This window comes from Musa acuminata, chromosome BXJ2-11 (genome assembly GCF_036884655.1).
Source record: "Musa acuminata AAA Group cultivar baxijiao chromosome BXJ2-11, Cavendish_Baxijiao_AAA, whole genome shotgun sequence".
NCBI lineage: Eukaryota > Viridiplantae > Streptophyta > Magnoliopsida > Zingiberales > Musaceae > Musa > Musa acuminata.
The window spans coordinates 26,219,123-26,247,075 of record NC_088348.1 but is presented as its reverse complement, the minus strand read 5'-3'; the positions used below and the strand labels follow the sequence as shown (position 1 = coordinate 26,247,075).

The window sequence follows — 27,953 nt, the reverse complement described above, 5'->3', positions numbered from 1 at the left end:
GAATTATGTGAGAAAATTAACAACCAAATTTACATTATTTGAATTTTATGTAATTTTTCTTGGAATGCTCGACCATGCACTTTTTATCTTTTGTTTTGATATTGGACAAAGTGGGCACTTTATACTACCGGTGTGGGCTTTGTGTAGCGAAAAGAAATGGTTATGTGTCGGAACGCAGATCTAACATAGAATTGCCGCCCCACGTCAAATGGCGGACAGCCTTTTACCTTGTCGACAGTATATATATATATATATATATATATATATAAGGGTATAGATCCAAATAAAAAAATAGTAGACTCGTAGTAGTTCCTATTGGAATAGTTATGTTTATATTTAAAAAAATTATATTAAGATTTTTATAATTTTAAAAATAAAATAAATGATCATATTTTATTAAAGTCAATTATTATGATGAAAGATAGTAGGTGACATCACATGTTGGATTGACATCATAAAATCAATAGTTGAAATGATAATTTGAACATCATAAAATCAATAGTTGAAATGATAATTTGAACGTTTCACTATCACCCTTCGCATCAATCTATGTCGCTCGCCTCCCTACCCACTTATAACTCCTTCTAGAGCTTTGCCTTCTTAGTCTTCTCCTATTCCTTCTTTCTTATGATTTTCTTTCAATGCCACACAACTCTTTTTCATCTTTGTGCTCTCTTCCAATTCCAACTTAATTTTTGATATGTTTAATCTATGTCACGCATCTTTTGTTATCATGAAATACATATGCTTTGTCACTAATAAAATGCATCATTATACTATCCTTTGAAATATTTGAATTTCCAAGCAAAAGTGCAGATAAATTTTTGGCCATTAAAAGCTCACACTGAAAGTAGTAGATTAATCTCTCGACATTCGATCAGGTTAATGTCGACAGCTAATACGAGGATGGGATTAAATTTAAATCACTTAAACAAAGAAGACGAATCTAGAAGAATAACAAATAATCTACAGCCCACTGTCTCAGAGAATATTAGAAAACAGGATGGCCGCACCTTGGCTGATTACAACATCCAATGTTGAGAACATGGTTAATGTTCTGAACACGGCGGCAATAATGGCCACGCGAAAGTTCCTCTCTCTCGTCGTCCTCCTCGTCATCGACTTCTGGATGTTGTAATGGTCAGTTCACAAAGCTTCTGTTTCATTTCTCAATTTTCTTGAAGGTCTGTGTTTCTGGTTAGCGACAGAGATGAACCACTAGGATCATTTGGGATAGTACAGATGAAATATTTACTACTTTTGGCATTACAATTTTTTTCTTTATTTACATCTTATCCTGCAAGATGGGACTACTATATTTTATTTATGATTTCTACTTGCTGGACAGTTCGAGCATGATACAGTTCTGATTCCTCGGGAGACATCTTGGTTTGGATATTATCCAGATGGTGCCTTTAACCCAATTTTGCCTCCACAACAGGTGAGGAATACCTTTTAATGTTTTTTACATATGTCTAAGCGTGGGTCAGTAGTTGGTGTCTTTGTCTAATTATGTATGACATGGTGGATATATGTAAGCTTTGTCTTTGTCTAAGTAACTCTGCACCAGACTTGATGATTATTGGGTGCAAACTTGTTTGCATGCAACCATAAAGAAATTCCTAGAGCAGTTTCTACATTAGCAACTGCAGTGTTACATAGGACATTAAGCTCATTTCTGTCTGCTTCTGATCTCTATTAAGTTGAGGATTATAGTAGTCAATTCAGTTGTAAATGAACCTAGCAGAGTTCATCCAGGTCTAGGCTGCAGAACAAATGGGTAGTAGGTTTGTGGTTGAAATGCAGATTCATGGTTAGAATATATCACCGATGATAAACCTTGTAGATGTTACCTCACCGAATAAGCCATTCAAGAGATCCATGCATGTAGATGGAAATTGATAAGATCACCTGAGGCCAATAAGTAGCAGCTTGGTACCAGGCAAAAATCTGATATAGAGTCAAGAATAAGAGTTGACATTGTTCCACATCAGACTTGCAACCAGAGCCTAGTATCATGTTTATATATATTGTTATTGTGCCACATTAATAGGAAATGTTTGTTCATTTTATCTTCAATGGGTCTCTGATTCTGATGAACCCAGTGTTCTCTGAAAATTAAGTATCTGATGCATACGATTGTTTCTTCTATTTTATTCTTTCTTCTATAGGATCGTTTCCTAAATCTCATGTTAATTGAAAAAAGGCTTAGATGATGATGATCACGATTCATGATGACTTATATAAATACCTTTACTACATTTATAATACTTATATAAATAAATGACTTTTTCAGACTACCCTCTACACTGAAGACTGGATTGGTCTAAAAACTTTGGATGATGCTGGGCGAGTCAAATTTATCAGTGTCAAAGGAAATCATCTCAGAATCTCCCAAAGTGACATGAAAAAGCATATCGTGCCATACTTGGAGGAGAAACCAGAAAAGTTGATAAAAAAATGTCCCATGTCAGAATGGGTTTCATCAGCTTGGAATATCCCGATGATGGACAGAATGGATCCGATGGAGGAGTCTCCTCTGCTGTGGTCCATCAAGGGTGCTGACATGTAAATTGTTTGATCCGAATTCCCTACTTAGAATTGAACTAAGAGATGTTTAATACTATTAACCCTAATAATGAATAATTAATAATTAATTAGCGGGTATATGTTTGCCCTACTAGTAATTAAATTTAGTATTGTGATAATTAATTCAAGTATTCTAAATTGTTTCTTTATCTCTGCACATTTCAAATAAGGTTCATCCTACTTAGAAGCTGTGCCAGTGTTGTATGCTAGAGAGGAAATTACAGTTTGCGAGAGAGAAATGACTAAGCAATAGGCGGGTGATGGCGAGAGAGATTCCATTCTTGATTTTACTGCTTGATGATCGTATAGACCAACTTATGCGAGATAATCTTATCCTGTTTGTTTGATTCGGCACAAGAAGACTAAGTGAGAAAAGTAGACCTGACCGCGAAAGAGATCGAATGAATTCCTGTTTGCTTGTTCGGTGTACTTCATTCAGTGTGGAGTTGCACAAAATAAGCCATAAGAGCTATAAGGGTGTCGATATTCTTGACAAAAAGTGGATTTCTAGTAAGCAAGGGCTCATAGTTAGGTTATTGAGTTCGGGGTGCCCTGCTTAGCGAGTTTAGGTTAGGTTAGCGAGTTAGGAAAGGATACTGACTTATGTGCTAAGACATTTTCCTGGTTTACCGAAGCATTAAGTATTGCTAGGCCCAATAAGATTTGCCATTCTCTTAGTTTACCATGGGTTAAAGGACTCGAAATAAGCCCACTCTATATATGTATTGTCGTTTCGTGGAGTGCATCTTCTGCGCGTTGTCAATCATACTCGTCTCGTCTCTTTGCTGGGGGTGCTGGAGAAGGCAATAATCATCAAGGTGTTGGTTAAGCAGTATAGATAAGGCCTTTCTTTTGCTAAGTGGAAGCAACCATGCGGACAAGCCGACAAGCGGGGGAGTGTTACAACTTGTCCATAAGGGCAGCAATCCACTACTTCAGAATGGAACGAGTTTACTACAACTCTTATACCTATACCTCCATCTGTTACTTGAAAGTCGGTTAACCAATATTCTCTTCCAGGGCGGGGCTGATTGATACGGCAGCGCAATTCTTAGTTGATAGTGGAATTATGAGTCGAGCTAGTAGAGTAGTCTTTTGAACTCACTCCTACAGTTGCTCACCTGGACTTGGTTATCACATATGAATTGAGTTCCTGAACAACACTCATTGCTTTTTGAGTAGTAGCTTGGCACTCAATACAAAATTAGTGGGAAGCGCACCCCTCTCTCTACATCAAGGGGTTTGGTCTCTCTCTACATCAAAGGGTTTGGTGCAAAGATTATCTTCTCTTCTTCTCATTATGATTCTCTTCTCTCATTATGTAGTAGTAGGATCGTCATCTGTGTGTCTCAGTGCCACCGAACTCGTACTTTATCAAAGAGATTTTGCAACGACCCACTAGATTGATTGGGTTGGTGTGAAGATACTCCCCATATATATATATATATATATATATATATATATATATATATATATATATATATATATATATATATATATATATATATATATATATATATATATATATATATATATATATATATATATCTTATCGTTATCGAAGTGAAAGCAGCTAGCTTGGAACACAACTCGTTATCGAAGTGAAAGCAGCTAGCTTGGAACACAACCGAGGAAAAGGAGATGAGATCCTACGATTCTCCCGGAAAGTCTTAGCTGGTACGCGGGTTCTTTTGATTTCAATACCTTCATCTTAGCTATAGGAATAATAGAATATAGCTCCATCGATCTCTTTTTGAATGCGACCCGTGGATAAGAAAAGACCTAAGAGGAGCTATTCCGTGGGCCTACTTTCCCCTTTACTAGTAACTGACAGTCACAATACTTGGAAACGACCAAAAGAATCAAGGAGAAATTCCTATTTCTCAATAAGAGTAACATGAGTGCTATCGGTCCACTAATCGGACTGGAATCCCAATCCAGCAACTGAGAAAAGAGCATATCTTGGTGCAATATTAATTACTAATAATATTATTATTAATTTGTTATGAGTATTCTCTAATAACAACATTCTGTAATTATTAATTACATTATTCATAACTAATTATTAACAATAATAATAATAGTTACTCATAATGAATTTCGCCAATAATGTTACTTAGCTAGCGACTGTTATGGCATACCTAATGAAAGTTCTGTAAACTAATATTGCACCCGAAACTCAAGTTGAAGAACAGCTTACTTACTTTTATACTTAATAGCTATGGCTTCTTCTCAAACTGCCGAATCTCTCTCTTTTTATAGAACCTTGATGAGAACGGGCCAAGCGTATACTATAGTGTAGCGGCGAGTTATGAGCAAGGCTTTCACGCCATAGAGTTCAACGATGAGAAATAATTGCATGTCTCTTCTACTTAGCAGTTTAATTAGTACTTATTCTACTTAGCAGTTCAATTCTTAGTTTTTCGATTAAGTGGTATACTCTAAAAAGCACTAGTTTTTGGTTACCCAATTCTATCATACGGGAGTCTCGTGGAACAATCACATCCTTAGCGGGTAACAAGACGTATTCCGTTTCCTCGTAGCCTTTCACTTTGCTTGGAGTTTTGTTGCGCTAACTTAACTTAGTTTCAATTTCATGTTTATGTTGCAATGCGAGATGAGCTACTTGATTCAATTCATACTTGATAGGATAGGCGGGCTAGATTCTATTAATTATGAGTTTTCCTAGGCGTGTAAGGTAAGGAGTTGACTATGAAAATGCATTAGTTGCGCTCGATGGATTCCATTCCTTATTAGTTGGTCCAGATTCCAGTGTAGTTCCATTTACAGTTTCATAATCATTGGACTTCGGATCAAAACTAAGTGGCGAGTTACAGTGACAAGTTCCATTGCTATGCGCTAACGAAGCTCCATGAATAAGAGAAATAAGGGAACAAGTCCGCTTCTCACAATATCAGAATTGGGGTAAGCCCTTGTAGTTGTAGTGCGATAGCGATAAACAGTACAATATGCAAGCAGTGAAAGATGCTGGCGCTTTCGGGTTGGGTGCTTTAGAGGACTCTAAATAAGCCTTCTTGCCTTCACCGACCTTATCTTCTGAAGTGAACTCTAGTATAGTCTCTTTTGGTGGGGGGGGGGGTGTGTTGTCGATTCTTCAAGTGATGAGTAAACCCAACTATATGGCAATGTTCTTAGTTCTGCGCTCAAATCTTATACTGCTTGACTATAAGCTAACAGAGTTAAAGGGACTGATTGCCTTCCTTGCATAATGGCCTTATTAAGTTAGGTATAAGATAACGGTAGTATAGTCTCTTTTCTTTCGTTAGTAAAGTCTCCTTCCGTTCTATTTTCCTCTGGTATCAGCAGTAAGCTGGAAAGGAAAGGATGGTTCCGTTATTGACCTGAAGTCGTACGAGATAGGTTCGAGTGTTGGCAACGAAATAAGATGCTGGGCTATTCCAGTCTACTTGTTCAGTTGCAGTAAGTGAATGTCCTGATTGATTGTCTTTCATAATGGAAAGTGGAAATTTCATCCTATAAAGAAGCAGTCCGAGTTTAATCATACACAGATACAGAAGTAGAAGAGAATCTCGAGAAGCAAACACGTCCATATAAATACTGGAATCTCAGTTGGTAGGCGCAGTGAAAGGATATCATCTCATCTCTCTTCACTCATCTCTCTGAACTTAATTCCAGAAGCAAGGGCGTAAGTCAGGATACAAAGTCCAAAGTCAGCAAGCGAAAGAGGTATAGAGGAACTACCATGTAATTAATAATTAATTAGAATGTTAATTAATTACCATAACATTAATAATTAATACTTAACTGTTATTTTGTTTAAAGCATTATTAGAATGTTAGTTAATTGTATTAGTATTAATTACAATTATTATTATTAATTACTGTTATTAATAATGTACTATATTAATTACAGTATTAATACATTAATAACTATTATTATTAATAATTATTTATTAGTTAATTCATAATTATACTGTAATTATTACTAATAATGAATTACATAACTATTATTTATTAATAATTATCATAATGAATTAATAATTATAATGAAGAATTAGGATTAGTCCCCTAATGTGCAGAGATAATTCAATTTAGTGAGATAAGCATACCAAGTATTATCCTGAAGAGATAAGCATACCAAGTGGGCAGAGATAAAGAAGAATCAAAATTTGCTTGTAGGAAGTGCATCAAACCTACCCCAAAGACCTATATTACTTGAGTTAATTTTCTAAAACATTGGCTACAGACCAAGAATTTAATGTTTAATGCTTCCTAGACACAAAATGTAACCCATCCAAGTTGTGAAGTTAGATATCATAACTATCCCAAGCCCAAGCGAACTTGATTGTATGTAATGACAACAATAAAACAACCATGTCTCGTTTGTTTCTAGCATATCTGTCCAGATTCTGCAACGCTCTCGAAATTTATATGCACAATAGTTGGGTCCACTTTATACACCAAGGAATAATGCACATTGCAAACATAATACCTCTTTCATAATATTGGTAGCACTTGAAAGTAGATTTCTCCATTTTGTCAATCATATTTCTCAATTCTGACAAAAGGAAGACCTGATTCATGTTTCTCCCTATTACTTATCTAGCATCTGTAATCCAGGTCATATGCGAAGCATGCATTAAATACATCAGTCTTACTCCTAGCATTAAGATTTTTCTATTTCTCCATCTCTTGACACAAGTATCTCATATCCAGGTTCCACAATCAGAAAATGCAGGAAAAAAGTTACATCAGTGCTTGAAAAGCACTTGTCCCATAGTCTAGCATCAGTTGCTAGGTGTCAAATTGTTACAAAATCTTGCCCATAATGATCAATTGATGTAAACTCCAACATATATATATATATATATATATATATATATATATATATATTCCATAATTAACCTCTGTGTTAGAACCATCCACCCATGCCCTAGTAATTGTTGTAACCCGTAGCCTCATCTGACCTTCAGGATTTTGATAACTGCAAGTAACCATCACATTGGTACTTAGTAAGATCTGCATTTCAACAAGAATGAAAGAAATATTAAAGAAGATAACACCATACTTTGTTAAGAATTGTATATATCAAAGAACAATTCACTAGGTGAAATATCAAAGAACACAGTCAAACAAGTACTTCTATCAAGACCACACATCTTCCATGAAGTTGTATTTCCTTGTCCTACAATGGTGTCAGCACAAAGAGCCCCCTTTTGCAAGTATCCAATAAGTCAGTACTGCATTTATTAGAACAGAAGAAAAATTAAAATATGCATCTCGTGTCAGAATAACTCGACAAAATTTTAGTCTCTAAACAGGTCAACCTTCTCCATAGATGTACATGGTCCGATAATTCTCTGAATTTTGACGTCCTTCGAGCAATTAATCTCAAGAGTGCCACTGGGATGAAAAATAAGGATCACAAATTTAGTACAAAACTGTATTTGTTAAATATAGTTAAGACTTAAGTGTATAGGAGTATAACAGAATTAGTAAAATATTCTACCAAATGTAGCAAAATAGCAAATTCTCCTTTGTCTCAACTCAAAGAATTTGGTCTGTTTATAATGATATTACCTTGATTTATAAAAAGGTAAAAGGAAATGATACATGGCGATGAGAAGTGTGTTAGGAACAGGGTGGTTAATGGAACGGATGCCCCATAGATCAGATCAAGTATATATGGTTAACTAGCTTTTCCTAAGGAAAAGCATAAGAGAAATAAGAACGAATGACTTCTCACAATCTGATTAAAACAAAAGGAGCAACACTCAGACTCAAAAATAGAAGAACCTTCCAAGGATGAAACCAAACTAAACGATGCATATATGATGGAGCTTTATGAGTAATATAGAAGAAGGGAGTTATGGAGTTCACACTAAGTTCAAACTAAAGTTTCATCTAACTTCCAGCAGGTCTATCAACAATACATAATGGAAGTAGAAATAAATGAATCAAATATGTCATGTCTTCACCATATTCTGAGGAGTTGTCACCTCTTTTTGGATTATAAGGTACTTTTTAGCAGTTTCTTTAAAAATAATTTCTAACTTTTCAGTATCTACAGGCTATTAGGTCCATCACAGCTTCCCCATCAATGGTACAGTCACATGAATCAAATTTCTGTACTAACAAATAAGTGAAGAATGATAATGTGATGTATAATGCAAGGGAAGGATGCAACCAACTTACTTAAAAGAAAGGCCTAGAGACTGCTCTCCATACTCAAAAAGAATCTTTGAAACCGGATGTCCAAAACTTTCAGCGAGCACAACTAGTCCACCAGTTCTTTCAACTGCTACTTTCATCTCCGCAACCCCAACCTGAACATATTCAGAAAGGATTAGAAAATATATTAAGCACTTCGACATCCATAGAACTTCCCTCCTCGGGAGTACAGCAAGAAGAATATTTTACCAGTCCAGGGCCAACGGTACATGGCCCACCAACCAAAGCTATGATTCGGGCTCCCACTAAACAGGATGGCCGCACCTTGGCCGATTACAACATCCAGAAGGAGTCCTCCTCCGCCTCCTTCTGGATGCTGTAATCGGCCTGGGTGCGGCCGCCCTCGAACTGCTTGCCGGAGATGCGTCTCTGCTGGCCATCTTATACTGAATCGGAGCCTCGACATTGTCGAGGCTCCGATTCAGAACTGAACATTCTGAATGTCAGAATGTTCAGAACTGTACCAGTATTATTCAGAAACGGTGGTGTGCTGTAGGACAATGTTAATACGGTGCAATGTTCTTTTTTGTCACTGACAAAAACACGGTGGTGTGCTGTAGGACAGTATTATTCAGAAACGGTGGTGTGCTGTAGGACAAATAATACTGTACCAGTATTATACTGTACCGTTTTTTTTTTCTTTTTTGCACTGACAAAAAAGAAACGGTGCAATGTTCTTTTATTAGTGACAAAAAAGAACATTGCACCGTATTAACATTGTCTGTAGGACAGTGGTGTGCTGTAGGACAGTATTATTCAGAAACGGTGGTGTGCTGTAGGACAAATAATACTGTACCAGTATTATACTGTACCGTTTTTTTTTTCTTTTTTGCACTGACAAAAAAGAAACGGTGCAATGTTCTTTTATTCTTGTTCATATTGACAAAAAAGAAACGGTGTTTTTGTCAGTGACAAAAAAGAACATTGCACCGTATTAACATTGTCCTACAGCACACCACCGTTTCTGAATAATACTGGTACAGTTCTGAACATTCTGACATTCAGAATGTTCAGTTCTGAATCGGAGCCTCGACAATGTCGAGGCTCCGATTCAGTATAAGATGGCCAGCAGAGACGCATCTCCGGCAAGCAGTTCGAGGGCGGCCGCACCCAGGCCGATTACAGCATCCAGAAGGAGGCGGAGGAGGACTCCTTCTGGATGTTGTAATCGGCCAAGGTGCGGCCATCCTGTTTAGTGGGAGCCCGAATCATAGCTTTGGTTGGTGGGCCATGTACCGTTGGCCCTGGACTGGTAAAATATTCTTCTTGCTGTACTCCCGAGGAGGGAAGTTCTATGGATGTCGAAGTGCTTAATATATTTTCTAATCCTTTCTGAATATGTTCAGGTTGGGGTTGCGGAGATGAAAGTAGCAGTTGAAAGAACTGGTGGACTAGTTGTGCTCGCTGAAAGTTTTGGACATCCGGTTTCAAAGATTCTTTTTGAGTATGGAGAGCAGTCTCTAGGCCTTTCTTTTAAGTAAGTTGGTTGCATCCTTCCCTTGCATTATACATCACATTATCATTCTTCACTTATTTGTTAGTACAGAAATTTGATTCATGTGACTGTACCATTGATGGGGAAGCTGTGATGGACCTAATAGCCTGTAGATACTGAAAAGTTAGAAATTATTTTTAAAGAAACTGCTAAAAAGTACCTTATAATCCAAAAAGAGGTGACAACTCCTCAGAATATGGTGAAGACATGACATATTTGATTCATTTATTTCTACTTCCATTATGTATTGTTGATAGACCTGCTGGAAGTTAGATGAAACTTTAGTTTGAACTTAGTGTGAACTCCATAACTCCCTTCTTCTATATTACTCATAAAGCTCCATCATATATGCATCGTTTAGTTTGGTTTCATCCTTGGAAGGTTCTTCTATTTTTGAGTCTGAGTGTTGCTCCTTTTGTTTTAATCAGATTGTGAGAAGTCATTCGTTCTTATTTCTCTTATGCTTTTCCTTAGGAAAAGCTAGTTAACCATATATACTTGATCTGATCTATGGGGCATCCGTTCCATTAACCACCCTGTTCCTAACACACTTCTCATCGCCATGTATCATTTCCTTTTACCTTTTTATAAATCAAGGTAATATCATTATAAACAGACCAAATTCTTTGAGTTGAGACAAAGGAGAATTTGCTATTTTGCTACATTTGGTAGAATATTTTACTAATTCTGTTATACTCCTATACACTTAAGTCTTAACTATATTTAACAAATACAGTTTTGTACTAAATTTGTGATCCTTATTTTTCATCCCAGTGGCACTCTTGAGATTAATTGCTCGAAGGACGTCAAAATTCAGAGAATTATCGGACCATGTACATCTATGGAGAAGGTTGACCTGTTTAGAGACTAAAATTTTGTCGAGTTATTCTGACACGAGATGCATATTTTAATTTTTCTTCTGTTCTAATAAATGCAGTACTGACTTATTGGATACTTGCAAAAGGGGGCTCTTTGTGCTGACACCATTGTAGGACAAGGAAATACAACTTCATGGAAGATGTGTGGTCTTGATAGAAGTACTTGTTTGACTGTGTTCTTTGATATTTCACCTAGTGAATTGTTCTTTGATATATACAATTCTTAACAAAGTATGGTGTTATCTTCTTTAATATTTCTTTCATTCTTGTTGAAATGCAGATCTTACTAAGTACCAATGTGATGGTTACTTGCAGTTATCAAAATCCTGAAGGTCAGATGAGGCTACGGGTTACAACAATTACTAGGGCATGGGTGGATGGTTCTAACACAGAGGTTAATTATGGAATATATATATATATATATATATATATATATATATATATATATATATGTTGGAGTTTACATCAATTGATCATTATGGGCAAGATTTTGTAACAATTTGACACCTAGCAACTGATGCTAGACTATGGGACAAGTGCTTTTCAAGCACTGATGTAACTTTTTTCCTGCATTTTCTGATTGTGGAACCTGGATATGAGATACTTGTGTCAAGAGATGGAGAAATAGAAAAATCTTAATGCTAGGAGTAAGACTGATGTATTTAATGCATGCTTCGCATATGACCTGGATTACAGATGCTAGATAAGTAATAGGGAGAAACATGAATCAGGTCTTCCTTTTGTCAGAATTGAGAAATATGATTGACAAAATGGAGAAATCTACTTTCAAGTGCTACCAATATTATGAAAGAGGTATTATGTTTGCAATGTGCATTATTCCTTGGTGTATAAAGTGGACCCAACTATTGTGCATATAAATTTCGAGAGCGTTGCAGAATCTGGACAGATATGCTAGAAACAAACGAGACATGGTTGTTTTATTGTTGTCATTACATACAATCAAGTTCGCTTGGGCTTGGGATAGTTATGATATCTAACTTCACAACTTGGATGGGTTACATTTTGTGTCTAGGAAGCATTAAACATTAAATTCTTGGTCTGTAGCCAATGTTTTAGAAAATTAACTCAAGTAATATAGGTCTTTGGGGTAGGTTTGATGCACTTCCTACAAGCAAATTTTGATTCTTCTTTATCTCTGCCCACTTGGTATGCTTATCTCTTCAGGATAATACTTGGTATGCTTATCTCACTAAATTGAATTATCTCTGCACATTAGGGGACTAATCCTAATTCTTCATTATAATTATTAATTCATTATGATAATTATTAATAAATAATAGTTATGTAATTCATTATTAGTAATAATTACAGTATAATTATGAATTAACTAATAAATAATTATTAATAATAATAGTTATTAATGTATTAATACTGTAATTAATATAGTACATTATTAATAACAGTAATTAATAATAATAATTGTAATTAATACTAATACAATTAACTAACATTCTAATAATGCTTTAAACAAAATAACAGTTAAGTATTAATTATTAATGTTATGGTAATTAATTAACATTCTAATTAATTATTAATTACATGGTAGTTCCTCTATACCTCTTTCGCTTGCTGACTTTGGACTTTGTATCCTGACTTACGCCCTTGCTTCTGGAATTAAGTTCAGAGAGATGAGTGAAGAGAGATGAGATGATATCCTTTCACTGCGCCTACCAACTGAGATTCCAGTATTTATATGGACGTGTTTGCTTCTCGAGATTCTCGAGTTATTCTGACACGAGATGTATATTTTAATTTTTCTTCTGTTCTAATAAATGCAGTGCTGACTTATTGGATACTTGCAGAAGGGGGCTCTTTGTGCTGACACCATTGTAGGACAAGGAAATACAGCTTCATGGAAGATGTGTGGTCTTGATAGAAGTACTTGTTTGACTGTGTTCTTTAATATTTCTTTCATTCTTGTTGAAATGTCATGGTTGGAAATGAAGCGAGGCGCTCGGACGAGGCGAGGCGAGGCGAGGCCCGAGCGCCTCGCTTCATTTCCAGGCGGCGCGCTTCAAAGAGGTGTCGCTTGGGCGCTCGTCCGATCCTAGGCACCGGGCGCTTCGGGCGAGCGCCTGGGTTAAACCAGGCGATCGAACTAGATTTCTAGGTTTGGTTGGTCTCCGGTGCTTTAGTTGGTTCAATCGAACCAACTAAATCATCGATATCAGGCTCCCTCTCATGATTTTCTCGACTTCCCCAACCCTAACACTCGCGATTTTGTTGTCCAAATTTCTTCTCTGCTGTCGCTACTCTCTACTGCCACTATCGTTGCTCGGCGCTACTGTCGTTACTCGTCACTACCACAATCGCTGCTCGTCGACTGCTCGCTTCTCCACAATCACTGCTGTCGTCGCTCGTCGCTATTGTCGCCGCTCTCGCTCCCGCTCCAGCTATGGCTGTCGTTTGCTACCGATGTCGTTGCCTCAACAGCCTCGGTCTTCTCACACTCTTTTCACTATATTTTTAACAATATATTATTAGTATATTGCTAACTGTATACTAATAATAGTATTTTGATTTATTAGATTAATAATATAGAGATCGAAACGCTAAAATAACAAACTACAAAAAATTTAGCTAGATATTTCATGAATAAAGAATAATTTTGAATGATATTCTTCTTTGATATAAAATGTTAGCCATATATATTAAAAATATTCAAAGGGAGGGAAATATTCCTAGAATAAAGATCTGTTTTTACTGAAATACAATGTATATCAGAATTTCTACACAACTACCTTTTAAGGTTGTAATTTTGTTGAGGAACCAGTGGACTTGGGAGACTTAACTATGACCATTATGATAATATAGTCAGACTTTGGTTCATGTAGTCAAATCATCTTAAAAAGGTGACCGTCACGATCATATAATCATAGTGTCATGACAATATAGTCGACTTTAGGTCATGTAGCCACCACGACGGGGAGAACAACTTGAGGTGGTCGAGATGGACCAATCCGATGCTCAAGTCTAGACGAAGCGCACAGTTGAGATCTTCCAAACGCAATATATTTTGCCGCTAAAGGAATAATATTTGGGTACTTAAACCAACAAAAAAATAAAAACAAAAAAGAGTGATAACAATTGTAGTAGTGACCTTCGTAGTTAAAATATACACAGCACATGAAAAGTTCAAAAAGAAAACCTGAAACACGTGGTAAGTATAAATACACAGGTTTCTTACCACCGTGGAGCATTTCAACGAACTAGATAGATAACATAGGATGGGGGGTGTTTCGAATCAAACAATTTACATGTCAGCACCCTTTAAGGACAAAAGCAGAGGAGGAGACTCGTCTGTCGGATTCATCCTGTCCATCAGGATATTCCAAGCTGATGAAACCCATTCTGACATGGGACATTTCTTTATCAAATTTTCTGGTTTCTCCTCCAAGTATGGCACGATATGCTTTTTCATGTCACTTTGGGAGATTCTGAGATGATTTCCTTTGACGCTGATAAATTTGACTCGCCCAGCATCATCCAAAGTTTTTAGACCAATCCAGTCTTCAGTGTAGAGGGTAGTCTGAAAAAGTCATTTATTTATATAAGTATTATAAAGGTATTAAAGGTATTTATATAAGTCATCATGAATCGTGATCATCATCATCTAAGCCTTTTTTCAATTAACATGAGATTTAGGAAACAATCCTATAGAAGAAAGAATAAAATAGAAGAAACAATCCTATGCATCAGATACTTAATTTTCAGAGAATACTGGGTTCATCAGAATCAGAGACCCATTGAAGATAAAATGAACAAACATTTCCTATTAATGTGGCACAATAACAATATATATAAACATGATACTAGGCTCTGGTTGCAAGTCTGATGTGGAACAATGTCAACTCTTATTCTTGACTCTATATCAGATATTTAATATCAGATTTTTGCCTGTACCATGCTGCTACTTATTGGCCTCGGGTGATCTTATCAATTTCCATCTACATGCATGGATCTCTTGAATGGCTTATTCGGTAAGGTAACATCTACAAGGTTTATCATTGGTGATATGTTCTAACCATGAATCAGCATTTCAACCACAAACCTACTACCCATTTGTTCTGCAGCCTAGACCTGGATGAACTCTGCTAGGTTCATTTACAACTGAATTGACTACTATAATCCTCAACTTAATAGAGATCAGAAGCAGACAGAAATGAGCTTAATGTCCTATGTAACAACTGCAGTTGCTAATGTAGAAACTGCTGTAGGAATTTCTTTATGGTTGCATGCAAACAAGTTTGCACCCAATAATCATCAAGTAAGGTGCAGAGTTACTTAGACAAAGACAAAGCTAACAGATATCCACCATGTCATACATAATTAGACAAAGACATCTACTACTGACCCTGGCTTAGACATATGTAAAAAACATTAAAAGGTATTCCTCACCTGTTGTGGAGGCAAAATTGGGTTAAAGGCACCATCTGGATAATATCCAAACCAAGATGTCTCCCGAGGAATCAGAACTGTATCATGCTCGAACTGTCCAGCAAGTAGAAATCATAAATAAAAAAATAGTAGTCCCATCTAGCAGGATAAGATGTAAATAAAGCAAAAAATTGTAATGCCAAAAGTAGTAAATATTTCATCTGTACTATCCCAAATGATCCTAGTGGTTCATCTCTGTCGCTAACCAGAAACACAGACCTTCAAGAAAATTGAGAAATGAAACAGAAGCTTTGTGAACTGACCATTATAAGAATCAGATTTTCTAAGCTACTGAACCTTTCTTTGTAGGTAGAATTTCTTTCACTGGGAAGTTCATTGTTAAGCTTTGGCAGAAACCTGCATCCTTCCAAATACTCAGGAATGTCCTAGAAAAACAAAAATTGTGAGCAGTATAACTTGAATCCATAATCAAGTAAATTCAACACTTAATGTGGAGAAAAAGTCAAAAAGGGATGACAAAGACTTGCTCTAAACATTGGTACCAAGTATCTAAAATTGATGTATCATTTAAACCTTATTTGATAAATAAGATGTGCAAGGATAACTGTTGGTTGATGCATAGTACAGTCCTATTAGTGATTCTTCCCTGATGCTCCACAATAATGATAGTTCTAGCAATCCATAATCATGGTGATCATGTGAAAAACTTTATTATCTTCTTAGAACTGATACTGCCATCTGCAAATTACTTGATTGTAATAAATGTAAATAAATTGAAATTTCAGGAACAAGAATCAACAGGTTTTACAGAACAGAATATTATCCACTACTGCAATAGAGCCTATGGTAGGCAGAAAGGCAAACCACTGGCCAACATCTTATCCCGATAAAGACAGAATCTCTCAACATGGCATATTATATAATGTCAGCTTCCTTGTAAGTAAAATATTTGCGCTCAAATCATCCAATAAATTCTTAATTTTGTTGCCTAACAAGGGATTGTTTGTCTCAAATGTTATCCATTATACATCAACTTTTGTGAGGGTTTCATGAAAAGTTGCCAAGAAATGGCATAGGTAACAGCATAATTCACCCTGCTAGCAATTTATATTGTTAGCAGTGAGTTCAGAGATGCCATCAAGTTGCAAATCATGCTCTCAATGGAACATATCTCGCAAACAGTCCAGTCTAATAATGCTATCAAGCTGCAAAATGATAAGCTTATAGGCTACATATATTTCAATCAAAATCTCCCTTGTGTCATCATTCCTGCCCAATATGAGGTATAGACCATCATTGGTGTGTGTGTGCGCGTGCGCTCATATCAATTGTGAGTAGCATGATACCCATCTAGCATGATACAAGTATCGGTCTCACAAGAAATCCTAAACCTGATATCTCCATATCCATTTTCTCTGTTTGTCTTCCCCTCTGTTCTATGCTTCCACAGAAACTTGCCTACAAATTTCTTCATTGAGAGTATACCAAGTACTTCATTGAAGTTTGTTATCTACTATGTGACAATGCTATATTTTCAAGAAATGAATTCACATGATATATATTGAGTCATGTACTGTAAACCAGCCTTAATACCACTTTTCATGGGTGAACTATCAATATGAATCAATCATATTTGACAAGTTTTGGCCAAATCAGTGACAGAAATGGCATCTGCACCGACTCAACCAGAGGACTGCAATATTTACGGGAGGCCTTCAGATGAGGAGATATCACCTATGCCCTAGATCTACAAAAGTCTTTGGAGGATTTTTGGAGGGCTGCACAGATATGTCACATCACATGGTGAAAATCAGGAAGCGGAAGAAAGGGTTGGAGGGAGGGAGGATGAGGATGGGAAGAAGAAAAGGAAGAGAAGGTAATGGTGGGCACGGTCAGGGTGGTCACAGTCTGCATGTCAAACCCTAAGTACCTAAAACTGGATGCAATTCAGAAAAAAATGCCGGCTTTAAACCCCAAGTAGTGGGGTTAAAAAATGGATTGAACCACCCAGGTGGTCCGTGTTCCAACATACCAGTTGGTATAAACTGCTCTGGGCGAAATTGTATTCCTTGGATAAGACTATGTCCATTGACCCTATCCTACTCCGTAGTGGGAACCTCATGTACTAAGCCATCTTTTTTTCATAAAAAATCTGTTTCTAGTTGATGGATGAAGAAAGAATCTTGAAGTCGTAGACAAGAGAAGAGTGTTTTGGACGAGAGTTTGGATTATATATAATAATTGCTGTATAACAGACTTGGAATAAAGTATTTTTACCTGCCCCAAAAAAAAATTGTTGGTTAGCAAGTCCAGTTCATTATTATTCAATTACCATGCAACCATCAAAAGTTCCAAGTGATTTGAAGTAAATAACTAAATAGCAAAAAACAACATTAAGCTAATTGAAATAGATAACAAAAAGACATAGTTGATCAGTCAAGACTGAAAATACAATACTCACAGTTGGGATCTTCAGATAACCACTAGGAGCCAAGTGTGCCTGTAATAAATCAATTTCAAGTCAGAGATACCAAATAGTACCCATATTTGGCTTAATGGATTATGTTACGACAAAATACTGTGAGGAAGAATCTCCCTAAAGGTCACTAAGATCTTCATTGCATAGTGTAGCCATAGTTGGCAACAAACCTGCACATAATCTGAATAGATTTGTGATTTGATGAGGTTGTCCACAAGTATGCATATAATCCCTGACTGCAATAGAACAACATTGAAACAGCACACTAATATTTAATAAAACCAAAAAGATATTGTAGCATACAATTGCATCTTATGTTTCTACATTACACGATCATTGTTTTTATTTAAGCAGTATATATGAAAAAACTATGGCTGTAAATCATTCTAAAGCAGCAGAAAATTTTAAATTAAAATGGACGTATTTAAACAAGCAAAGGGGTAAGTCAAAGCAGGGAAACTTCATTATAAAACTTGTATAATTTAATTACACTATTATTGTTACCTCACTAAACTACATTCAAAAAGTAGAAATTGTTCGACGAAAGGAAAGAACACACCACACAACAGTTTACATAAGGGTTATCTCCACCTGTATCACTTGGGAATTTGGAAACAATGTAGTTAAAAGGTGCTACCACTGAAAGGTGTTAAGGTGTCAAAACACCTGAGGCACTCGCCATCGTCCAAGCAAAGAGAAACACTCTCATATATATATATATATATATATATATATATATATATATATATATATAATGAGAAGAGGGAGGAGGAATTAGGTAGTAGGAGATTGTTAGGATCCAAGGAGGCTTGGTGGCTATCGATTGGGAGGGGAGCTATCAAGGAGGAGGGAGGGGGAGGGGCCAACAACAGAGAAGCGGATAGCAAGAGTAAGAGGGGGAAGATGCAAAGAGAAGGAGAAGAGGGAGGAGGAAGAATCACGTAGGAGGCGAACAAGGAGAAGAAGGACGAAGATAGGAAGGAGGACGACTGTTGGTTGTGAGGGAAGGACGGGGGGCAAGCAGAAAGAGAGAGGGGGAGGGGGCAACGACGGAGAAGCGGATAGCAAGAGGAAAAGGGGGAAGATGCAAAGAGAAGGAGAAAGAGGGGCAGCATGATGGAAAGAAGAAAGAGAGAGTTACCGCGAGAAGAAGACGTTGTCAGAGGCCCGTTGTGAGCAAAAAATCCACTCGTTGATCATTGGCGGGCCACCTTTGCATGAGAGGAAGTTGTTTTCTGTTGTGGAGAAAAGAAGCTGCAAACGATGACGTAGGGAGGAAGAGGCTTGCACTCCGACAACATAGTGCAAAGGAGGCTCACAGTAGGGTTTCACTGAGTTCATTTGATTGCGTCAAGCATTGGGTGTTGGTGGTGGTGGTGGGGGGGGCGGTGGGTTGGGTTTGGGAGGGGTGGCAGGATGTTGTGATTATTTGGTTTGGTTGAGCCAACTATTCCAAAAGGATTGAACCCAGACTCGATTAGATCGAGTGCATGCCTAAGTCACCCAACACTTAGGCTCAAGCACGCGCCCAAGTGGCGCCTCCTTCAAACGCCTTGTCCAGATCTGTTACAAGGTTCTCAAGCCTCACCTCACTTGAGTGCCTAGGCGAGCGCCTTCTAAAAACATTACCTAATAGAGAAATAGTTCGAGACCAATGTGATGGGTCTTGTATGTTCCCCATAATCCATGGAACTACTACTGATGTCAAGGATGGCATTATCATCATCACTTCTCTCTATACTTTAATTGTTTTGAAGCTACTAGGGGCTATGATGAAGGAGGCTATTAGCGTTTGTATGAAGGAGCAGGAGGGAGAGGGTGCTATCAGGTGCAATCGAGGAGGCGGTTGTGGAGGAGCCAAAAGGAGAGGGTGTTGTCTGGGGCGACGAAGGAGGCAGGAGGAGGCGGTTGGGGTTGAGGAGAGAAAGAAGGGTGCTTTTGGGTTTGGGGAGGGAGAGGGGGCGACGACCAACAAGGAAGGAGAGAGAAACTACGAGAGTTCGGTAAAGATCACACTCGCATAAAAGCCTCTCGTCAAAGGATGTCATTATCGTTATCTATCGGTGGAGAGAAAGATGCCATTGTCATTCGTCGATGGAGAGGAAGATGTCACCTTATAGTGTGTCGATCAGGTTTTCCAGGGGAGCAACCTTATGTGCACGAGGGTAGGGGGTGTGGAAGTTAAGTTGATTTGGTTCGATCAAACCAGAATCAATGAACGAACCTATTTAGATTAGGTTTGATTCTATTTCAATTTGCCTCAGGCGAGCGTTGGGACCGCTTGATGCCTGGGCCACGCCCAATTGAAGGTGCCCAGTTGGACCCTACCAAGACCACTTACTAGGTGCTTGGGCGTCGCCTCACCTCGCTTGGGCACCTAGGTGAGCACCTGGTGATTTTACAATTTGGAAATGCCTCAGTACTTGAGGATTACGTTCTACAGGTTTATGTGGTTAACAATGCAAAAACTAAAGTTTCCACATGCCTAAGTTTATATCTTAGGTAAATAAGGTTATTTATACATAATGAAGTAGAACATGTGGATTGCATGGGAAAACAAACATTCAAGAATTACTTCCAGAAAACTTACACCACATAGGGGAACAGAGGCAGTACCAGCATGTGGCCCCCCTAGAGAGATGAAATTCTTAACCTGTCATGAATTCCTGATTTGATTAAGTATCATAAAGGAAGCATGACATATCTTTTTAGCTAATGGAACACAGTAAGTAGTATAAAGAGAAAACCGATAAAAGAACAGATATTTCAAATATAGCTTTTACTGGTAATTTCTTATGTTCATCAGACTCAGTATGTGAACTTGTGATGTACAAGAAAGGTCAATTAAATATGCTTAATCAAATAGAATATCTATGTCATAGCATGCTTGCAAAATATATTAGAAGAAACTAGACAGAGCATTAAGGAACATTTGTTGATGTGTCCTTCTAGAAGCAACACCTTATGTGCTTTTCTCTTCAAGATATTAACAAGGGATCAAAATTCAAACATCACTGTAAGCTTGGCAAATAAATTTCTGTAGGTTTGCCTTTAGGAAAAACAATTTAATGAGAGAATAAACAAACTGTTGAACCACGTGTTCCAATTTATCACGAATCTCAATACCCATCGTTCTTTCAATTTTACCAAACGATTATGCTGCAGCTAAGGAGGATGCCATGGGAACGTTGAAGACAACTGAAACACGATGTTACATGGCAGGCTAGTCAGACAGTTAAACCTGTAAAAGCTGCCAAGAGGCCATGGGCACCATGGCAAACTAAGTAAACCATAGTAACCCTCTTTTGCATATAATCTACTTTTTTTCCCTTATCTTATGAGTCAAAATTATCCATGTTTAACATAGGTTTTGCTCAAAACACTTGTCAAGATCTTCAGGATTTGCAGCATGAGATGGCACACATACTGACCCAGCTGCTTCATCCTTCGATGAGGCCAATGCCTAATGTCATTCCAACTAGATTGACCCTCATTACCCTAAGACCATTCTATCTAGATTGACCCTCGTTATCCTAAGACTACCCACTGCACTAACAGGAATGTGAAATTCATCACCATTTACCACAATGATTGCACTCACCTTTCTTATAGGAGAAGGGGTATCGACAAAGAGCAGATCCAACAAAGAAATCAAACTGATTGCTCGTTCTCAGGGTCTTCGATTCTTATATGCTCTACAGGGTAATCTATGATCACAATTTTTTTGGACTCCTTAATTGGATTTACTGCACATGGAGCTTCATTTACCTTCATGCATTAGCTAGAACAATTAGCACGAGATCAAGTTGGAATGTGAACTCTTTAAGACCAGTACATCTCATATAAGGATCAGGGAAACCTATAGGTGAAATGGATCCAACATACCAATATTAAGCATGTCAAACTTCATAGCAATCAGATGCTCTAGTACTTTCCTGGTACTGGAAGCTGTTATATGCTGGGATTAGTAGCTTACTCAAATAACAAAACTGAGGAAGGAAAAAGGCTCAATTACTTTCCAACAACACCGGAAAGTTCTAAATGGCGGTTACATGATTTTATGTGTCCCTCAATTGTTTCTACACGATGATACAACAACTTTTGCTATAACTTTTCTGCTACTGAAGAGCTGTCAAACGCTGGATGTAGTATCTTATCCAGATAATAAATCTAAGGGAAAGTTATAAATTTGGGTATAAATCAATTTGTAGATTTTCTTTGGTTTAAGGCCAGATACATGATTGTTATTTTCTACAGGATGACACAAACAGCTATTTGCTTTTGCTATATATTGTTTCTAGAGGATGATACAACACATATTTCCTTTTGCTGTAACCAAGTTAAAATTTCAAACTTGAGGATCCCATGACCTAGTGTCCAAAGGTTTCTTTATCCTTAGAACTTTTCTGGTACAGGGGCTGTTATTTGCTGGGACTGTCTATACATTATATTTTAACAACTTGTATTGCACATAGTTTTGGATTATGCTGAAACAAAATGCAGACACTTGTGAATAAAATGAAGATCAAGGTGCATTTGGATTGGGTCAAGCAAAGTGGACACTAAGCCATTAAGGACAATATGATTAGTCTCTCATGTGTGTATTGCAGTTATTATTTTGTGACCACAGTGTTCTAAAAATAAATGGTTTAAGGGAATTACCATGCAGGTCGGTCTGCAACAAATTGAAGAAAAGACTAAAAGCAGATGATGACCACTCCTGTGTCCACAACTTTTTATGGGCTATAGATGATTGTACATGTTTGTAGGTGACCACAAACTATCAAGATACAGTCTAGGCATTTTGAAAATTTGAATTACTGTCAACTGCACCTACTTGCCAACGAAGGCATCTTCCTAGATTTGCTCATTGGAAACTGACGAAAGCTTTTGCTAGAGGTCTCTAAAATCCATTGTGCTGTACTTTGACTTTTGAACTCTTGAGTGCTTCAATTGCAAAGCTCTATTCTGCTGATAATCAATTCAGTCACTGTGAACCGTGGTTTGGTGAGAGTTAGTTGTTTATTTATTTTTAGAATAAGAGAAGGGTCTTCTCTTGTGAGGATCTATCCTTGCCTTCACTTATAAGAAAGTGATATATGAATCGCCGAAGGCCTCAAGGGTTTGAGTATTTGAGACATGCACACAGACTATAGGTCAAAAAAACGAATGGCTTATTATAATTCATTTTCTCTTTCTCACTAAATTCTTACCACTTGTCATTGTTATTGATTTTGCGATTATGATTAGCTTGTGAATGACATCTATTGGTACATAATAAATGATCAGCATATTGTTTATGAGAAGAAATTTGCAGATTCTCAATCAAATCTGTTTTAGTTTTGTGCTTTTGTTGAGGACAACTCAATTTATCCCATCTTGGGGTGCTTAGATCCTCTAACAAAAATCACATAGTCTGAACAAATTAGTTTCGATGGTTGTAGATATGCCAAGTAGAAAATCACTCCAATCATTCCTATATCATGCATTTAATTATTAACAGAAGTATCATCCCTTAAAGTCCTTATCAATTACACTAAAAAGTTGCATGGCTCTATATCTATGTTCTATCATGCAAATAACTTATATCTATGTTCTATGATCAAGATTTGCAAATAACTTATCGACGAAAAGTACATTATACCTCTGTTCACAATTATCAGCTTATATCTGGAACCCTAAGCTTTCGTAAATATCATGAATAATGTTAGACCAAATAATTCAGTTGTTTAAAAAATTATGATGATAAATTGTAATGTCCCGACCATTTGAGGTTGGCTACATGAATGTTTTATTGTTGAGATATATAAAAAAGAACATCTTTACTTAAATTAAAAGAATTTAAATCTTTATTTATAATCTTATGTAAAGCCTTCTTAGATCTCTCTCTATCTCTCCTCATACCACTAATACTATTTGTCTCACCTCTCTTAACTATAGAGTCCATAAACCTACTTAGCACATTAGCATACCATCATAAATGATTCTACCTCATTTTATCCACTATCAAAGCCTCAAAGGTACCACTAGTTATTATTCATGGCTTCTGAAACAGCAAAGACAAATGATTTCCAGGACAACAAAACAAATTTTGGAAGGAATATATAGAAGTGTAACATCTTACAGGAGGTCCGCCTTCACATGACTCCACTACTGCTCGGCCAATCAAGTTTCCCTGAAAGAACAGTTTGACAGAATCAATAAGTATTTTTAAAATAAACTATGATCTTTGTTGTCCAATAGAAGCAAACTGCAGAGAGAATAATTGTGACATCAACATCCAAGAAAATACAATAATTATGCATATTTTCAAACAATTCAAGCACATGCATGTGCATGCGGTTGTAAGTGCACATGTGTGCATACTGGGATAAAAAGCATCATAAGCTGTGGAAGGTACTTATCAAAAATCCTGACAAGAAAACAGTACTTGAATACATAAAAGGACCTGATGCCTGTGAATGCACAATGGTCTTATCATGACTATGTTACAAAAGTGTATGGATAGTATTACATGCTAAATAGGTACACATATGCCTACGAAAGAGAATACAGACCTAATTCTCTAAATGAAAATCTATAATGACTTTAAACAACAGACAAGAAACAAGCCACAGCCACCAAATTCATCCTTATCATATACAATATATGCCACATGGTCAGGCTATTTCTGTTTTAACCAAGCCTTAGTAACTTTACTTTCATTCTAGGCAGAATAAGTTGGATCTACTCCCCTATGGTTTCCTTCTTCTTGTGTTGTCTTTAGTATTTTATGCAGGATTTTATGAAGTAACAGTTTAATCATTAATGTTAAAAAGAAACATGAACCACAAAGTGTATCCACAAGGTCAAACACAGCTTAAAATTTATCACTAACTACTTTGTGGTAAAACACCAATAATATCAAATTGCAGCCAAAAGAAAAATCCAGGGGTTCAGAATATTTGGAAGCCTCTTTACGTTTTATGGTCTGTATCAGTCTCAACTGACAAGTGGTTCATTTGTAGGGAAACTTCAATAAAATAGCCTATCTTAACCACCCACATGCAAATCATTTTGCAGATTATTATCTTTCTCGGGTGTTGCTCACCTTTTGCTCACTCGGACTAGGAAAGGAGCAGGACTGTAATCTTGGTGGCTTATCACTAGTATGAGATAAATTAAATACCCCAAGATTGCAATACATGACATTGGATTAACTAAGTGGACCACTAACCTGAAAAAAGCTTCATATATATAAATCAGAATGGCTGCTGTCTCAGCTGAAGTACACACAAAAAGTTAAAATCTGCCTCTAAAATTAGTCAAGTTCAGCTACAAACATAACCATGGTCTTCTGATGTTTCAGGTACTGGACCCAGGCTGGTCACTAGCTAGACTGGTATGAATCTTGTACACTTGGTGTTGAATTTTTTCTAAGATTTTTCACAATGTTGGGGAGGCATGTGTCACGGTTTGTGCCACCGATCTGACAGGCCATCAGGCTGGTATATACTGTCTGATATGTATCCGTATCGGTTAGAACAAAATGTTATACCATGGAAATAACATGGGCAAACAACTACAATATAAAATAGTTACTAGCTACACTTAGTATTTGCATAATGCTGCATATCTATTATAAGCTTAGGCTTCTATTACCAACTTGATGAAAGTATATGCTATATAACTTATTTTGTAATACAATTAATAATTTTCCAATCACATATATATCCAGGAGGTGACTACTAGAAGCACAAAGAACATGCAAAAACTTAATATCACCTGCGAAAGACCAACTATGTTGTAACCCATGCTAAGTTCCTCCATCTCCTTTACCTGCAAACCAAGCATGCGATTCAAAGAGCTCAGTGATAAGCACATTGACCTTTATGAAGAATCAATTCTAATGAACTTCACCCAAACAGCTTAATCACCTTCTGACATACAACATCTGCCTGTAACATGCGAAATATGTTTGTTAGAAACAGAATGTATAAGAAAAATTCTAGCAAAGGCATACTTTTCAAAGAAGAATATCAACCTGTTCCTGAAGTGGCATAACCCAAGAGTCCCAGACTCCATCTCCAATTTCTCTAACAAACAGTGTAAAATGTCAGACAAAAAACTAGATTTATCAAACAACCTAAATATGATCCTGAACAGAGAATGACTATATTAATGTCAAGACATGCTATAATAGTGTCACTTATTTGTATCTTACAGAATGAATATGATGTCCAATTAAAGTATAATTCCTAATACATTTCACGAAAGAAATATCCAAATGCAAATTTAGTCACAAGTATGGGGAAAATACTAGCATTCACCTAGGTCCTCTTTCTTTTTTTTCTTCTTCACAAAGAAACTATGTCTAAGATAAAGACAGTAAGTTTGTAAGTTACTTCAATATTAATTTTGAAAAATGAAGACAAATCAGTGCATGAAGCTTCCTTCAATGTAGAATCTGGAGAGGGTCAATATACACAACCTTACCCTTGTAGGGGAAAAAAAAGAAAAAGAAAAGAAAGGCTTAGTAACTCAAACCTGGTCACCCAAGTTACAAAGGAACAACTGTATCACGCACAAGGCTTGCTCTGTTTATTTTTAATAATAGGCAAACTGAGAGCTACTGTCCAAAAGCCATTATTTCTATGTAAAATTTAGCAGAAACAACATCAGGTGGTGTCAATATGCAGAGTAAAGAATCTCATTCAATTTCAATTTACTTCAACAGGAGAACACAATTTGATAACTTCTTTTCTGATGTGAACAAATCTTGATTGAATGACCATTGAAACTTCTGCTACTAGACCTAACATCTATCATCCATTCCTCCCACCTGCCTAGTTATCAAATATCAATTACATTGAAAATTTTTGTTAAAAAAGAAAAAGACTTGTTCCAATATTTAAAACTAGTAAAGTCAGGTGCTGCATGGAAAGATGTACTTATTTTTACAACTTATGCTTAGTGCAATCATTGAATTTTCCCAATCTTGAAAAGCTATGAAATAAAGAAGAAAATGACAAATTGACCACAATAGTCATTTTAAAGGTCTTGACAATAATTATCAAATAGCATATCACACTTTATGCAAGTAACTTTGTCTGTCATTTCTATTTTTGTCACCTCTATCGCGAGGAGCCAATTATATCGTTGAGAATATATATGCGATAACCTGTAAATTTGAGCTATCCCCATCTCATCCTCTCCGTAATCAATAGCTAACTGAGACCTTAAAGCATATTCAAGAGGCAGTATTACAGGAGACTATTAGAAAGCAAAGAATCCTCATGGTGTGGTTGCAAATGACACCATCTGCAGCAATAAGAAGAAAACTGAGGTGTCTAATGCTCGTAATCTAACAGATGAACATACTAAAAAATAAGGATATAATCTAGATAAAAACTCATACATTAAAAGCAAACGAACTAACAGAATGACCGAGCTGCAAGAGCTTCATGAACAAAAAAGCGAACAGGAAGAAAGGGGAAACATACATGCAGTATCCCTTGGAGCGAGACCAATTGCTCAAAAGCTGGGTAAACTGCGCAACCCCTTTATTGGCACACTGATCTCCGATACCTAACAAGCATCACGAGAGAGAGAGAGTTCTCACACCGATTCAACAAAATCTTCCGCGATAACCTTTAAGAACCAGGGAGACGGTAGCCCTTTGGGATACGGTCGTACCGTGCAAGACGATGAAGGGGAGGGAAGAGGAAGCGGGGGCGGAGATGACGAGGAGGACGACGAGAGAGAGGAACTTTCGCGTGGCCATTATTGCTGCCGCCCGCCCTCCCTACGGGAATTTAGGGTCAACTTTTCCCCTTCCAACTCGTATGCTCAGGAGACGACGACGATTTCTGCGATCGCACGGGCGCCCGTCTAAATAATTG

The 27,953-nt window shown here is 37.0% G+C and overlaps 1 protein-coding gene and 1 long non-coding RNA gene across 2 annotated transcripts; one reads left to right on the top strand and one right to left on the bottom strand.

Annotated features, from left to right (window-relative positions):
* The first annotated feature begins 1,042 nt into the window (after positions 1-1,042).
* On the top strand, positions 1,043-2,625 carry LOC135627248 (uncharacterized). The gene is made up of 3 exons (XR_010492564.1): positions 1,043-1,140; positions 1,349-1,441; positions 2,297-2,625. It is a non-coding gene; the product is annotated as an uncharacterized LOC135627248 (long non-coding RNA).
* Positions 2,626-14,259: 11,634 nt separating this feature from the next.
* On the bottom strand, positions 14,260-27,928 carry LOC103971614 (uncharacterized). The gene is made up of 12 exons (XM_009385673.3): positions 27,748-27,928; positions 27,555-27,639; positions 26,096-26,147; positions 25,989-26,009; positions 25,837-25,890; positions 24,197-24,247; positions 20,663-20,725; positions 18,243-18,308; positions 18,055-18,093; positions 15,896-16,018; positions 15,594-15,686; positions 14,260-14,724 (listed from the first exon to the last, which is right to left on the bottom strand). The coding sequence occupies exons 1-12, from the start codon at positions 27,833-27,835 to the stop codon at positions 14,449-14,451; spliced, it is 1,011 nt and encodes a 336-aa protein (XP_009383948.2). The 5' UTR covers positions 27,836-27,928; the 3' UTR covers positions 14,260-14,448.
* Positions 27,929-27,953: the final 25 nt, after the last annotated feature.

What these genes read in the sequence shown, in the direction of transcription:
- LOC103971614 (XM_009385673.3), bottom strand. Translation starts at nt 27,835, where the DNA reads ATGGCCACGCGAAAGTTCCTCTCTCTCGTCGTCCTCCTCGTCATCTCC. An exon ending in CCCCTTCATCGTCTTGCACG is followed by an intron (nt 27,640 to 27,747) that starts GTACGACCGTAT and finishes GATGCTTGTTAG; the next exon opens with GTATCGGAGATCAGTGTGCC. An exon ending in AAAATCTGATTCTTATAATG is followed by an intron (nt 15,687 to 15,895) that starts GTCAGTTCACAA and finishes CTTGCTGGACAG; the next exon opens with TTCGAGCATGATACAGTTCT.